General features: G+C 41.2%; 1 protein-coding gene across 1 annotated transcript; it reads left to right on the forward strand.

Annotated features, from left to right (window-relative positions):
- The first annotated feature begins 6,710 nt into the window (after positions 1-6,710).
- On the forward strand, positions 6,711-14,979 carry LOC136350411 (uncharacterized). The gene is made up of 3 exons (XM_066302054.1): positions 6,711-7,319; positions 8,021-8,313; positions 12,244-14,979. Exons 1-3 carry the CDS (start codon positions 7,133-7,135, stop codon positions 12,385-12,387), a joined length of 624 nt encoding a protein of 207 aa, XP_066158151.1. The 5' UTR covers positions 6,711-7,132; the 3' UTR covers positions 12,388-14,979.
- Positions 14,980-15,748: the final 769 nt, after the last annotated feature.

Below are 15,748 nucleotides of genomic sequence, written 5' to 3' on the forward strand. Positions count from 1 at the left end.
TCTATGGTCACCCTCTTTGCAAATCCAGAGTGGTCACTATAGTAGAACTCACTGCGTTAGCAGATCCTACTGACTGAATTGTTCTATCCTGTATATCCTACATTCCCTTGAAAATCGTCCTCCTGTATCGCGGCTATTGAGGTCAGACGAACTGATGGCATGACGTTACCACATAGGAGCTCGTCCCAGTCACGCATCATTCAAAAAATTCTTCTTCCGACTCAAAATTAGCATTGAAGGGGGCACTAATTTAACATGGGCTGCCTTGACCCATTAAGTCCATGCATTTGGAAGTTTGTCACGTCCCGCCCTGCCAATAAGCTGCAATCAACGGTTCCGTGGCTGTTGCACCATATTGCAAATGTGAAAAGTACTTTAAGCAAATAAGAGCAAACCACAGAAAGTTTGGAAATTGCGTTGCTAATGACTTAAAATATTACTTTGATGATTATGCAGCCTTATGATTCACCTTCCTATATTTTCATGAGCGTAAATAGCAATAACACCATAAATTTTCAAGTAGCTGATCCTCACGATAATGACCGCATTTAATGCTGCGTAGAAGATCGACTAAATCCAATAAAATAAAAAGTGGCATCTATAATACTACTTTAAAGAGAAAAATAGTTTTCAAATTGCCAACTAAACAGACACTGCAGATAACAAACAGGTTTTTGTTAACTCCAAAAGGGTCAGCCAAAAAGAACTAGTAATTTGTTGGGATATGTCAGAGATTAACTGCGCCAATGGACTAAGGCTATGGTGCTTTCCGTGGAATCCCATAGCGCGAGGTTTACCCAAGAGAAAGGTTAAAAATGTAGAATTATGGATATCTGGATGAACCTATTATACTATGTAAGTGCCTTGAGAAACCGTCTCCACCTTAGCGCGACGTTCTGCAATGGAGGGCAAAGAACGGCCCTTCCCGACCCCTTTCCGGACAACCCTAAGATCCGAAGTAAATAAATTTTTATTTTCCATGAATGGCGCACTCATTAAAAATGACCCGAAACTGAATCCGACATTATGAATCTGACGAAATTGCATAGGCTCCATCGGATTCTTTCTATTCGAGGCAGAAAGCGTTGGCGCTGATCAAGGTACCCGAGCCTCCGGCCAACTTTCATGGGGTCGTGCCGTTCTCGACGAACCTAGACAGGTCGAAACCTGTCCCAACTTTTGTGATTGTTTTACTCACTTTGCAGGTGTTACGTATTATTTTTCATCTCTTCGTGCACTGACCAGTACATTATTGTATTATTGGCATTTCGCATTCATCTCCCGTTGACTTCTAACAGGGCTTCGTTGGGCATTTTTGGGTCGCACGAAGTGGAAGTGAGCGGAAGCTATAGCTTCTAAAAGCGAGACGAGGAACCAGGTCCTGGTTGTGCCGCTTAACGTGGGGTGACACATGGCTAAGGGAGAGTGGTACACGATGTCCACGTTTGGGCCAGCTACTCTAGATATTTTTTTCATTTCGTAGGAAGTGACTGCGGCACCTCAGTTGGTGATTAGTCCCGAAAAATGTGAGACAGCTGAAATCAGTTATTATGCTGGGTGTTTTAGCGCTGGACCTTCCTAGTATCCTTCGCCAGACACTTTAAGTGTACCCTAAGATGAGGGCACTCTGTATGAGAACTGATTACAGCTGCGACCCTTTGGTCTGGATTCGGCATCCGACATAGGCATTTTAACAAACTTCCTGAAAATTTTTCAAATTTACGAAAGGATGAAAATAACCTGTATAAATATCTGATGGTCCGTTTCACCTTCGAGCTGTTATCCGACAAGTGAAAATTGGTTCTAGCAAAATATCTATCAGATAAAACTGGAATATCGATGAATAATCGCGAACATGAGACATTATTACCAAAGGAAAAATGCATACTTTTACGGTCTGATCGAAATTACGTTGTTACGTTCCATCACGGTAGTTCAACACTTTGTCTACACAATCGCGTTCATACAGCAACATTGATGTTGCATAAGTAAGTAAATATAGGTTTTTCTTGTGTAGGTACCTAGGTAGTACGTGTGCGTTCGTATGATTGATGAAGTCTTGCAAGCACCTGAACTGCTGAATCTTAAGCTTGTATTTTCATATTAATTAATTTCCTAACTCATTGGCATTTTTCCAATTTTCGAGTCATGCTCATAAAAATGTACACATAAAAAGTAAACCTTCGCCGACCATTGAGCACTGGCAGCATGCATACCACAATCAAGCGAGTTTCCCACTTGTTGGGCAATAGCAGGTATCTTAAGGTCTTAATTAGTTTTCGCAATTTGGCACCACATTGATGCCTCGTCACAAAAGTAAAGATAAGTTTGTTCTAGCCAACAGGAATATTGCACTGACCTTGAGCTAGATCTTATTTAAAACCCAACGAGTAGGTACTGCACTGCTCAAGTAAGTGCACATGTATTTTCGAACAAAGAACTATAATACCATATGAATAATCAAGTACCTATTTAAAAAGTATATATTGCGAAATATTTTGTTTGCTTTAAGTGGATGGCAATATAAGTCCTTGATCAAATTGGTATATGTGACATTTGGCCGATCTAAGGCTGAGGTCATTCCTTGGCTTGCCAGTTTTCTACTATCCAAATTTTTAACCATTGGGTTAGTACAGGTTAATTCGTGTTAACGAACGAAGCGTGCCCTAGCAGTAAAGGTAACAAGTGCTTAGGTAGCGAGCGAGCCCGCGCATGTGCAAGCGAAGCCCTCGCGAATCGGGGTGAGAGGGAATCAAAGGAAGTTAATGTGGAAAAATGACGAGAGCAGTAGGATGCACATAGGCAGGGGAGAAAATGCTGAATTAATGGGACAGATGCGAAGGACACGCAAAAGTTTAATGTAAAGGGTACAAGACGGAATGGATGCAGTGCATCTATACACTGCTGCAGATTTAACATGTTCATATCAGGACCTGAAGTCTGGAGCATATTTATGCGAAATAGGAGTGCACAGTGGGAGCCATTGCTGGTTTAACCAGGAGTCAGCTTGTAGACGCTCTAGAATATGCTCTGCTGGAATGTTCTGAATGGGAAAAGAAGCTGAAGAAGGCGAGGAAGAGCGGATTGAAACTGGAGCGTGAAGCTATAGAGAGAGAGAGAGCTCACGAAATGCGAGATAAGTGAGTTTTGTTCAAACGGATAACGAAGGAGATTAGAGGAACGAAACCACGGAGAAGAGGAAGCAAGAGATGGAACCGGGGTAAAGGGAAGATTTTAGTGGGTATTTCGCAAGAATTATGCCTCTGATGGACCTTCGAAGATCGGCCGACATGAAATTGTTTAGACGTGACGCTGTACTCTGCAAGAACACCAACTAAAGCGGTATTATTGCGGAGCACAGGAACTCCCATATTATGTCAACCAATACCTTTTTTGGGTACTTCAGACCGATGAAATCATTTTCTTTAATACGACAATTATTTCTATGCTGAGATCAAAAGAGATTGCACCATATTCGCAGCTTGAAGGAAACTAATACGAGCTCAAAGAACGCATTTTTTTTCTGGATGTGCAGATGTGCAGAAATGTCAAGGAGACGTGAATATTGCACGGTTGAAGAAAACGAATACCTTATCTTTGTTTTTACAAGCAAATCTATATGTTTGTCATTCGACTCACTAACGGACGTGACCGGTTTACGTTAACCTATTTAACTGTTGTACATTTTAAAGTTTGCACTATGCAATAAGCTTTCTCAAAATAGACCTCAGTTTGTCTCGAATCATGCAGTTGAACGAGTGAGAGGGATCGGCTCACAGGGTTTTTGAAATGCCCACGCCTCACCAACCATATAACCAGCAAGCCGCAGTGATGCAATGTAGGTGTCATCCTGTATGCTCACAATCGCCTCTCTCAGTTACGCGACCAACTAAAAATTGTGATCGTTTTGTTAGGGCCAAGCAGCCGGGTCCAACCCTGCTCAGCATCACAAGGAATTTCCCCATTTGATTGTCCGAATTGCTAGAGAAAAACTGACACCACGCGAAATATTTCTGATGAAGGTCAAGAGGAGTCGAGAGGTAGAACGATGAGTCACAGCAGTAAGTAACTGAGGACTTTTTTTTGCAACGCGTCGTGACGTCACGCAGAAAAATTCGAGGGTGAAAGGGGTCCCGTGCCATTACAAAGCTATCCCTTCCGAATTTTTGCCGAGAGTCCCAAAGTAGGACAGAATAGGTGGTCCGAATCCAATCTTCCATCAATCCAACATAATTCTTGAAAAGAAATTGCAGCAGTGCTGATCCAGCTTGGCATGAAACTTAACTTGTTCCTGCACTTGTTAGTTTATTAATCAAGCTTGTCTGATTTTTGGATTGTCGCCCGATCGTTTTGGCACCACAATCCGCAAACAACTTGTACTGTCCGAGGTCAGAGAAACCAAATTCAGGTCTCGCTTCTTTCCACGGTTGTCAAAGTGCGTTGACAGATGGCTCATAGTCCATTACGCGCTACCCGTAGTTGACGTAGTATACTGAGCATCTTGATTTAAATTTGGATTTAAAAATTGTTTGTGGTGCACATAAATGAATGTAAACAAATAAAAACAAATGTTTTGTTTAAAAGTAACAAAAAACAAACATACATTTGTTTACAAACCTGCCCCCGGGTCCATGCCGATTTTGTGTTAAAATCATCCCCAGATTTCTGTGAATTGTTCCCGTGGATAACTACGTCGATTGCAGTTCGTTGATATTTACCGTATTAGCGATATTAACAAAAAGTCTATCTGTCATGACGCCTAATCTAAATATTGCAAAGATATGTAGGTATTTGTTTCATATACATATAAGTTCATAAACCCCTGTTCTGGTATGATTATGCATATTCACGCTGCATTGATTCTGTATGTCTTTGTTAGTTCGTACAAGGGACATAAGAGGGATATTAAAGTATATAGAAGTTTCGAATTTAGATTCTGTTTAACTTCAAATCAACAATGCAAATACAATACCAGCTGAGCCATAAAAGCGCATACTCCGTTTACGTTATAAGGAGCATAATCTTCATTATCTGCATGGTACGGAAGTACTTCGGTAGGTTCAAACTTCTATTCGAAAGTAAAGGCAAATATTGTGACTCATCCTCGATGAATCACTTTTCTGAGAAATCCTCTCGCAGGTATGGCCCCTTCTTTCCTGGCTGAAGCCACTTTTTTTCATAAATTGTGCCTGCTCTTACATAACGAATTCTTTCGGTCAATGTGAGGCCATTTCTCATGTCTTGCAAAATCGGATTAGAAATGTTGTAAAAACGTCATACAAAGTGGCCTTAATTTTCTGTACGGTTCTAGTACGATGGATCGGTGGTGAAAATCAGGAATTCAATGTTTTTAAAGGATCCTTGTTTAGATAAGTGCAAAAATTATCAGGAACAAAAGTAAATTATCGTGGAAAGGTATAATTTAAGCCGGTTAAGAACGCAAAATACCATAGAAAATGCAGTAATAAAATTAATGAAAAAACGCAGTTAACAACTGGCTGGTTCTGAGTATCGGGTCTTCTAGTTTTAAGAATATGTTTTTCCCATCCTGCACAGGGTAATGACTCTTCTGGCGTCATGCCACCTTTTAATAATACCTCAAATTTCAAAATTTTCTGTTCAATATAGAGCACTTTGTCTCTCATATATTTATTTTTTATTGTTTTTGTTCATTTATTTCTATTAATTTACTCTTATCCTCCACAGCCACTCCCCCAGAAACCATGAATTAGACCCATGAGACCTGCTTAATAGGAATAGAGGGGTTATTTGAGTTGTCCACAGAATTCAAAATTACAGTAATGTGCTGCCTCGTAATTAAATCGGCCGTAACGGTGGCCGTAGCCATAGTTTTCAAAATTCCATAAATCAGCGATAGAAATTTTCTGATGTATGATTAGAGTTGTTGAGAAAAATATGTGGTAGTGCCCAAGTTGATCTCGAACCTTTTACTAACCGCGCTTCGTAAGGAGATAGAAGGGAATATCGAAACCGGGAAAAGGTTTCGGCTGCAAGGTTTATTATGCATATAAAGGTTCCTGGAAAATCATTCTAATAATAGATAACCAGATCATCGAACTCTGGCTGAACCGAGACTGGTTCACTTCGTTCAGAACCGGATAATAGACGACCAAAAAACCTCACTGTGGTTCAAGAAGAGTAAATCTTCGTCTGAATACTAAAGGATTTAGACCCCAGCATCGACGTCAACCGAAGTTGCTGTTTGTTGAAGTCGAACTTCGAAGGATTGGTCAGGGTAGTGAACATCCTCATCTAAGGCCATTAGATTTTTTTGGGTTTCTATTTGGATTTGGTTTGATAATGGGCTTTTGAGTAGGAATTGAGTGGACTTTTACTTTGAAGAAAACAGTAAAATATCACCTACTTTCATGTACAGTGAGCGATTTGTTTACCGAAGGAACAAACTGTTGGCAAAACTAATATAATTTCGCTGGTAGGGGAAATGGGTCAAGAAACCGTCGGATTGACTCATATTTCAACTTCTCGATGATGTTCTGTTGATTCTTTTTTATAACATCTAAACTCATTTTATTCACTTCTAAAATTTATGTTCTCCGAGTCATAGTAGTTCAAACTTTCAACGCACATGAAACAAAGAGCACATTTTTTGGCATGCCCTCAGTTATGAATTTTTCCGATATGTGAAAACTTCAAAGGAACTTGAGGCGCAGTTGTAACCAAATCACAATCCCCTATTTTTGAGGTCATTTAGAGCCAGTAAGTACAACATCAACTTAGCTGTAAACTAACAAAGGCTTAATGTTTCTAAATATATTTGGCCAATATTTCCCTGAGTTTTTGGAGGGCCCGCCCATCCGCGCAGCTTATTGGCTGTAGCCCCAAAAACACGCTTCCCCTTATATCCACGTTACATTGGGTTCACTATCGCTTGCGCAGCGAGCTTGGTAGCGCGGGGTGAAGTTAGGTGAGAATCACGTCACAATACTCAAACGGTGGCTTTAGTATCGTGCGGTGCAGTCGACTACGTCAAAGTTCGTTTAAGCTTCGTTCAGTGCGGACGTCCCGATTGCTTGCGCTTAGAAATCATCCGCGTGTTCGGACGTGTTTTGTGTTCACTATTCGGAAATTTTCTGTGATTTATTTGGCCATAATGGCAGTGCCGTTTCACTTACCTGAAGATCAAAACGAAGTGGAAGTCCTCGTTGTCCAGCTTCAGACACTTCTCAGTCGACTTCAGGTGGCCGTTTGCAGAAGTCAACAATTGTCGCAACAGCAGCAACAGCAACAACAACAACCATCGTCTTCGTCAAACTCTCTACTTTTACACTTTTCTCGAGGTAAATTGACCCTATTAAGTTGCTTAGATGTAGTTTCCCGCGAAAACTTGTTGCTCCTCTCTGTTCCAAAAATATGCAAAACCGAATAAAATCTCCCGATGTCATCCATCCGGCAATGCAGTAAGATTTGCACGGGTTTCAAGGCCAGGAATTCATTGACACGAAGCGCGGCCAGAATTAACCGCCACACTTAGCATTTCACTCCGAGCGGACCTATCCCGTCTTTCCAAGGCCAATAATATAATTTATTTTTATTATCACTTTTTACCCACCACGCACTTACTGGCAAAATGTAAGCCGGAAAAAATGTGTTATGCATCCATCACTGCTTTTATTCAACGCACGTTTTCGTTCAAAAGCCAAATCTGGAAAACGTCGCCGTTTCCCAATTTGTGCGGTCTAGACGAAGTCTAGCAACTCCGAGCATGACATCATCCTTAACCCCAACCAGCTCCGCAACTTTATCCTGTTTTCCTTATCACCGAGCCGCACACGTTCCCAAATCTCTTCTGATAAACAAACCTTCACAAATGATGGTGCAAATCAGACGATAACCTCGAACCACGACCTACAGTGGTCCTCGAGTCGACGACCAATTTAGTCGTCACTTTTAGCGAAAATCGCACTTTTCGTAGCGTTCGGTGCCATTTGCGAAACTTCCCAATACCCATGTGAGAAAAAAGTATTTTGAAACATTTCAGCTCGCCACTTTCTCGGCCTCGGCCATTCGTCGTCCTCCACCACCAGACCAAGAAACGACGAATCGTTAACTCTAGAACCCTCTGCTCGGACCGCTCAAAATGCCCTTCCTGATCTGTTGATGAACTTATCATCGTTGACTGATAATGGAGCTTCGGGTTCTCCGTCACCTTTAACTGACACATTGCTGCGATCTCCTCGACGAAGAACCACTTCCGAATCCTCGAGCCCCGACGAAACAAAGATCTCCATCACTGCCATTGTAAAACAAGCTGTTGCTCAAGATTGGAATAAGGTCAGTCAGTCCTTTTTAATATGTTACGGTGTCTACCTGTTAAACATTGTGTTAGTTTTTCTCCTCGTTGACTTCCTAGGAAATGTTGTTCTGAGTCTTAGAGGCAACGAACGCTCGTTCGCTAATCAGCGAAAGTTCGATAATACTTGTTTGAACGTGTTTCCCTAACGGGACAATCGCATGAGATAAGACTTGTAATATGCGCTTACTAGTAGCTACCGTCGGACTTAAGCCGCTTCATCGTTCATTTTTTTTTTGTGTATACAATAGGCTAGGCTACTTATATGTTAACCACTAACACTAAATAACGAAATGTGAATCATGATGTTAACCGTGATGCTGACCATGATGCTAACCTGAACTAACCAACTTAGCTTTTAATGTTTCTGACTTTAAACGTCTTTATCCCAAGCTGTTTCACGTTACGCGAAACTAACAACAAATTATTAGATAACATCACATTTGCTAAACAAAGAAAACTGTTAACGTACATGTAAACAATGGAATAGGAGTAAATATAATTACATTTACAATTATCTGTAAAACGGTGGCCAAGGTCAAAACTGCATATAGCTATTGTCTTTTCACATAAATTAAACGACGCAGTAAAATAAGAAGTATTTAATCCTTTAATGTTAATCGTGAAATTATTCACGATTTTATCTTGCGTGGACTTATTCCAAAGGTCGTTTACTCTTGAGAGCCGGAAAATATGGCGATTTTCCGCCCCAGGAGAGTAATCCCTGTAGACAAATAAGGTTATCAGTAGACTAAATTTAACTCACTGTTATATGTTTTTGTTTAAGTGGATTATGGCATGCTTAGGTGAATTTAGACAAATAATCTGATATTCCAAAACTCACGGCTTATCAGCGCGGGAATCCCTGATCTTTGTGATTTAAATGTTGTTCGTCCTGGCAATTACTATTTGAAATATATTGGTGATACAGTTTGGCAAATATATATTTTTTTGAAACCGTTTTCGATTTTATTGCGCGATAAATTAATCCGATTAAAAAAAAAAAAAAAAAAATTACCCGACCGCAGTTCAGACGGTTCAAAATCCTGACTACCCTGCCAAAACCAACGGTTAAATTGTGGCTTTAAATCCATGCCGGGCATCGCAACAAAAAATCCGCATGTTTTGACCAGTCGGGTGCCGGGCTGCGTACATGAAAGTGAACCTTCACCCAGAAACCTCTTGGTGGTCAAAATTCTTGTCCCTCATCGGACCCAAAGTGTGACGGTTTCTTCCGCTGCGTCCGCCCACGCCGCACCGGAGCCGCATGGTGAAGGTTCGCAGTGTCGGGTCGGTACAGTATCACCAAAGGTTGTGATGGTGGTGTCGAGTGCGAGTGCGACCCTCCCTTGGTTGAGTTGCTGGTACGGTCCCCTCTCCTTCGATCGGGAACCCACTTTGAACTTGCGAGAATGCGAGGATGATAGAAGAATGAAGACAAATAAAGAAAATGAAATTTGTACAGACGAACTTGTAATCTTGTCGTTCGGAAAAGACTCTTCGAGCATATACTGAATGAAAGGTGCAGTGTGTGTGAGGCAACTAGCGTCTCATTGGTTCGCGCTAATGGGGGTTCCAATTTCCAACGTGCGCCAAATGCGAAGTTCGATGCGAATGAAATTTTTACTCCAATTTATCTAGAGCCTGTTCACATTGTAATGTTCATCTTTTCTTGACCGAGTTCCTTTTCCTATTGTTCTATTGTATTTAACGAGCTCGGGCCAGGAGAAACGTAGAAATTAAATTTCAATATTCAATCAGATCAATGATATGCATTTCAAATATCACAATTGGAAGACGCAAATTAACCAACAACGTCAAATTTTACATTGCACGATTCGTTTATGAAATTATCACATGAAAATATCTCATAAAATAATCGCGCAGCTCGGCGAGCCACTGCTTATGGGTCAGACATTACGGAGGATGCTTTATGGTACACATATGACGTATTCGATGGTTTGGATATGCCAAGACAAGATGTTGCTCAAATGTGCCTTAACTTATCCGGTCTTCTCCGTTAACAACTTTGAAAATTCTCAGGATTGTTTCGCCCACCTGATTTGACACTTCTTGACTCCCAGAACTTGAACTGACCTACCGACTTCTGGACCTACCTCATTGAGGGATGTCGCCAGAACGACTGACCACTGATCAAAAGATGATTGAACGTCGTTCCCCTTTCGCTTCGCACACCGCACTGAACTAACAATAGAATTATAAGCGCTAATAAGACTGTAGTAAATAGCTCCAGTTTTTCTGGAAATGCAAAGTCGGGCGAAATAATCGTTCGTTTACAGATTTACACCCAATTATGCATGCCTGAATGAATAAATTATTTCAAGTATTACTTGTTTTCTAACTCAGAAATAGAAGTAAGCAATAAGTCTCCCGTCTTAGCCAGGTTTGCAAAAATAAAGCTGGATTACTGCCAGCATTCTCAGTGGGAAATCCATAAACTCTCTACACCTAACGTTAAACAGTTAATTTTATATTGATTGATCTCAGTTTTCGTTTGTTGGACGCGAGGTTCTGGTTTGGTCCCCGTGGTTCGTTCCGACGTTTGGCCAGTTGGCACGCGGCTCGCAGCTGCGAGTGTACGTCGCAGCTACAACCAAAATAATCACGTGTCTGAGCCGTCAAAACTCAGAGGAAGACCCTGTCGAACAATTGACAATCGGAATTCCAGCGAAAAAAAATGATCGGGAATTAATGGAAACGAGTTCGAATCGAGTTAGACCCCGTGGCAGTACCCGCAGTAAAACCTATTTCGATCCCACCACCAATGTAGGAGAAACTTCGGATCCATCTGAAGTTCGATCGCTATCTCGAGAAGTGATGTTAGTCATAATGGGTGTGATCAAGCAACGACGCACGTCTAATCGCGGAACCGACAGTTTTTTCGAAAAAACAGAAAGTCAAAGCAGAATTTGTCCATTCGCATCCGTTCACGTCCGCAGAGGATTTCCATACGAAATCGCATGTCTCGCTTCATCCGACCCGACGGAAACTCTGTTTGATGACGATATTTCATAGAAGTCCTAACAAAGAGTCGCAAAGTAAACATTCTACCGGGGGGTTTGAGGGGACAGGTATTTTCCTCGTTTCCTCAAATCCCACAGAAGCCTTGTTTAACAACGTAATTTCGCAGGGTTCTTAGGAACAAACCGTAAAATAGAAAATCTCCAATATTGAGAGTAAAACAGAACGAGCGCGTTGTAAGGCTGACAATACGAAAAACCCGCTTAAACTTGTCGTAAAACGTAGGGAAATAAATTAGTGCAAGTTCTAAGCTGCTACTGAATCACTGGAGCTCCGCACGAAACAGAAATATTCATGCCGGACAATGAGACGGATTATATCCTGATTGCCGCAGCCCACGAGTGGGGTGGAAGTGTTTTTAGCGCCTTCTGATGGGCCTCAGTAGTACTGGGGGTTTCTCGAGCGCCACCTTTTGATTTTCGAAAAGACAAAGCGGTTGTTGCCCAACAGGTAGCTCTTGTAGGTAGCGACGAGTGCCCGTTGAGCAGTCAGCTGCGCTTGAAATGAAACTCGTACTTTGCTCAGTACATCGCACAGTTAAATTGGATTGTTGAAACGCGTTCGCTCCACGTTTGTCCGTTTGCACGCGTCTGTTGGGGAAAACGAGGCGTTTTCTTCACCACTGGATCATCGAACTGGGACGCGGGTCCAAATACGTCACATACAGGGTGTAACATGTCATGGTGATATTCCGCGAGGGGGAGGGGGGGCAGTACTATGCAACCAACGCTAACAGACCCACGTTGAAAAACTCCCCGTTTTCGATATACGGGGTGGCGCGGTTTCGCACTTTTCGAATAACGCTGTAGCGCCGTAGCGCAATTCCCGATGATTAGACGATGACTGACGTGTTTTTCTTTTACTTTCAGCTGGACTGCGTGGACGTCGAAGAGATCGACCCGATGGAGACAGATGGCATATTCTCCAAACTTATGCCTGCGTCCGTGTCCTCGTGTTCGCTGATGACTGCCATGATTTGCTTCGTAGGTTGGCACATATTTCGAGGTCGGTAAACCCATCCACATCTTCTGAGCCCACATGCACAAATTCATCCAAAGCAAACGTGATTGAATTATAGATAAGAGTTTTTGCATTCTTAAAGATTATGTTTTTGCTTTATGTTGTTTTTCATATTATACTTTCGGTATGTTCTTAGTTCCGTTTATATAGTATTCTATATATAAATATACTCAGTGTTAGGATTAACTTTAGGGATTTATATTAAATAAATATTTTCCAAGCAAATAAGAAAATCATGTGATTAGGTGTGGTGGTGCCTAGCCGCACCGTTGTTATATATTATGTAAAATTCATATTCTATATTTCTTGGATTATGTTTTAAGGGTTTATTTTACGCGCAGGTCATTTGTGGATTTGGACAGTTTGTATTCTCATCTTGCCGAGTTCAGAATTCAAATCACCGCATGCAGGCGTTAAAGAGTTACCACACAACTACCGTTTCTTGGGTAAAGCGCGCCCAGCAAAATCTCCCACCAATTGGTTCGAAAAGATATATAAACTGTCCCAAGCTAAATCTGTGTTTGCGTTTTTCCAAAGAAAGAAAAATATATCAAAGTTTCTGATCTCATTCAGTTAGACCGTAACTAAATAGGGCAGGTCTGCACTCAGGAATTTTTTTTTTTTTTGTATTTGTAGGTAACTGATTTGTTTTCGCTCAATCTCGCGAAATGAGAATTATTAGTAAATATAGCTCTGTTTATCTAGATTATGTACGTGTGTTGTTTAGAGCAAAAGCTGATTAAACTGGCCGGTTTCCGAATTTTAAGCAGGTTGCAAGAGTCGTAGACGTATTTTGTGATTCTCATTTTGTGGAGGTGTTGTAAATTACTTGTAAATAACCCGCAGGAATTTTGTCAAAAGTTGGATTCAGCGAAGCCAAGGTAAAGAGTTACAGTGCCAAAAGAGGCCCATTTTAATCAACACAAAGTGGCTGGGTGAAATGGGCTGCGACGCGACCCATCGACGTTGCCGAAATTGAAAATTTTTACGCTCGCCGTGCGGTCCATTTTGCCCGACTTTAAGCTTTTAACGCTCGTTTCTTTGCTACAAATGAGTCTGACTGTCAGTTTTTGTATAAATTGCGCAGCAAAGTCTTTGCTGCCACTGAAAGAGTTTTCAAATGATCTCCGTAGTTAGATTAGTGGTGCGGCCAGGGAGCTGAATTCTAACAGCTCGCACCTCTGCAGGACAATTTAAAATTATCCGCCGATAGTGTTCATTAAATTAAAATTCGGTCAATTTTAAATGTATTTTTATAGCAATATTTGCCATATACGTCTGTTATCGAGGTTTCCTACCGCCGGGGGTGAGATGAGACGTTTTAGATTGTCCTGCGCAACGTGTAAATATGTGAAGCGGTCAAGCCAAGATTCGGGCGTATTTAGTCAGCGGCTTGACCACGACCTTGATTGTAACATAGCTTTCCACTTTTTTTACTTTTTCTAGGTAAGACGTAAGATTAGGTATATATATATATATATAATATATATATATATATAATATATATATATATATATATTATGCAAATCCGAATATTTTTGAAAATAAAGCAATGATATGTATTTCTAAGGTTTAGTTTATAGTTTTTTAACGTGGCTTCCGGTGCTACAGGAAGCCGTCGCTAGAATTAGCTCTTCAAAGCACCTCTGTGATCAAGCCCCAGCGGCGAATACGCGTGTAAAGGGACTTTGGCGAACGCCTCCGGACCTCTTACATACACTCCTGTTTTCATTGATCTCTAATGCGTTTTGACAAATTTGTTTGGTAGATTTTACGACCCTAGTCAGTATAGTCGTTGTTTTCTCTAGGGCCATGGCTAGGTTTTTATTCTATACTTCTAAGTTAAAATAGTAGTGTGTTACTGTTTATTGATTTTTGTCATCATGCTATATATAGGTGCATTTTGTCAATTGCCATATTTACTTGATTTCGTCTTACCCATAGACCCATAATATAGATACTGTATCATAACGAACCAGATTTGTTTTCCTGCTTCACGTTCACTCCAAATAGCGCAAGTGATTCTCTTATAACAAAACTCTCTCTGATTCGATAAAACGACGATTGCTTGCTGATAGGTGACCTTCTGCTTCGCAGCCCGCGACCACCCTCAAGGCCCCTCACAAGCGATGATAGCTGCCCCGCTGCTCATCGGGGCGGTTTTCTTTGAGGGGTTTTGAAGTTCCTGCCGGTTGCATTTACCTGACTCGGACCAACAATGACCATTTGGGCCTGTGATAATAATAGCCCGCATCAGTTGCTTAAACTTGAAATATTTGGTTTTGAATATAGCTTCTATATAATTTCAGATATAATAAATGTCAATGTTTTATCTATACATATATTGGAGACATACATATATATATATATATATATATATATCAATATATAATTATATTTTTGTGATGTATGGAAAGGTTCAGTTCTCTGTTTTGGTTCGCCAAGCATGTGTTGTAAGATTTTTGTGCGACTGTGACCCACGAGGCCATACACACATCTCAACCTACGTCTTTCAAAATATAACTTTTTCACTTTTATATACATACTTAGTTGATTTGAAATATATGTAAACATGCCGAAAGATATTTGATGGTTTTACTCCTCAAGGCTTATTCGAATGATAAACCTAGCCATTTTTCACCTATGCAGGTCCGCCCTTGCCTTGAATAGGCACGGCGCTCGACAGGAAATCATCTAAACAGGCGCTGGAGTCCGGTCCTGGCGAAATCCGTCAACTCCCTTACGCCGGCCTGTTAACTAGGAAATCTTAGAGCTTCGTGTCATGGCTTAGCACCTGTGCGCTCTCGCATATTTCAACGCCGGATGCATGAGGTACCTACATAGGTACCCACCATGCATTTCCCTAACGCACCTACACTCAATCTTCTTTAGGCCTCACCTTATTAATGTTTCCCTTAGTTATAAAGGCTATTGACATGAAATCGCGCAATAAAATCGATCCTCTCTGCGAGCTTTATATGAGGTCTTCCCCTCTTAATATCAAATCAAGTGTATGCGTCATAAATATTCCCTCCAGTTTTAATTGATCCTCAGCTAATGCGAACCTCTAATGAGGCATAACCTGGGGTTTTCCGCTAATTAAATGCCCATCTATCGGTTGAAAAATGGCGATTTTTTCAGAGAAGGTGAGCTGTGTCGATTATCTCCTTGAAGGTATATTTGGGATTCTGCTTCAGCTTCGACGTTACTGCATGTGTAGGCATTGGCGACAGAAACCTATGGTGGGAAGTCCTCCCGATGGGTTATGAGCTACGTGATTCAACCTTCATGTGCCTTCATTGTCCAGTTGCACGGTTGCGTGCGCAATTCGGAAAATAACCACGATCTCGTTCG

The sequence above is a fragment of the Euwallacea fornicatus genome, chromosome 3 (genome assembly GCF_040115645.1).
Source record: "Euwallacea fornicatus isolate EFF26 chromosome 3, ASM4011564v1, whole genome shotgun sequence".
Lineage (NCBI taxonomy): Eukaryota > Metazoa > Arthropoda > Insecta > Coleoptera > Curculionidae > Euwallacea > Euwallacea fornicatus.

What these genes read in the sequence shown, in the direction of transcription:
- LOC136350411 (XM_066302054.1), top strand. Translation starts at nt 7,133, where the DNA reads ATGGCAGTGCCGTTTCACTTACCTGAAGATCAAAACGAAGTGGAAGTC. An exon ending in ACTTTTACACTTTTCTCGAG is followed by an intron (nt 7,320 to 8,020) that starts GTAAATTGACCC and finishes GAAACATTTCAG; the next exon opens with CTCGCCACTTTCTCGGCCTC. An exon ending in TTGCTCAAGATTGGAATAAG is followed by an intron (nt 8,314 to 12,243) that starts GTCAGTCAGTCC and finishes TTTTACTTTCAG; the next exon opens with CTGGACTGCGTGGACGTCGA.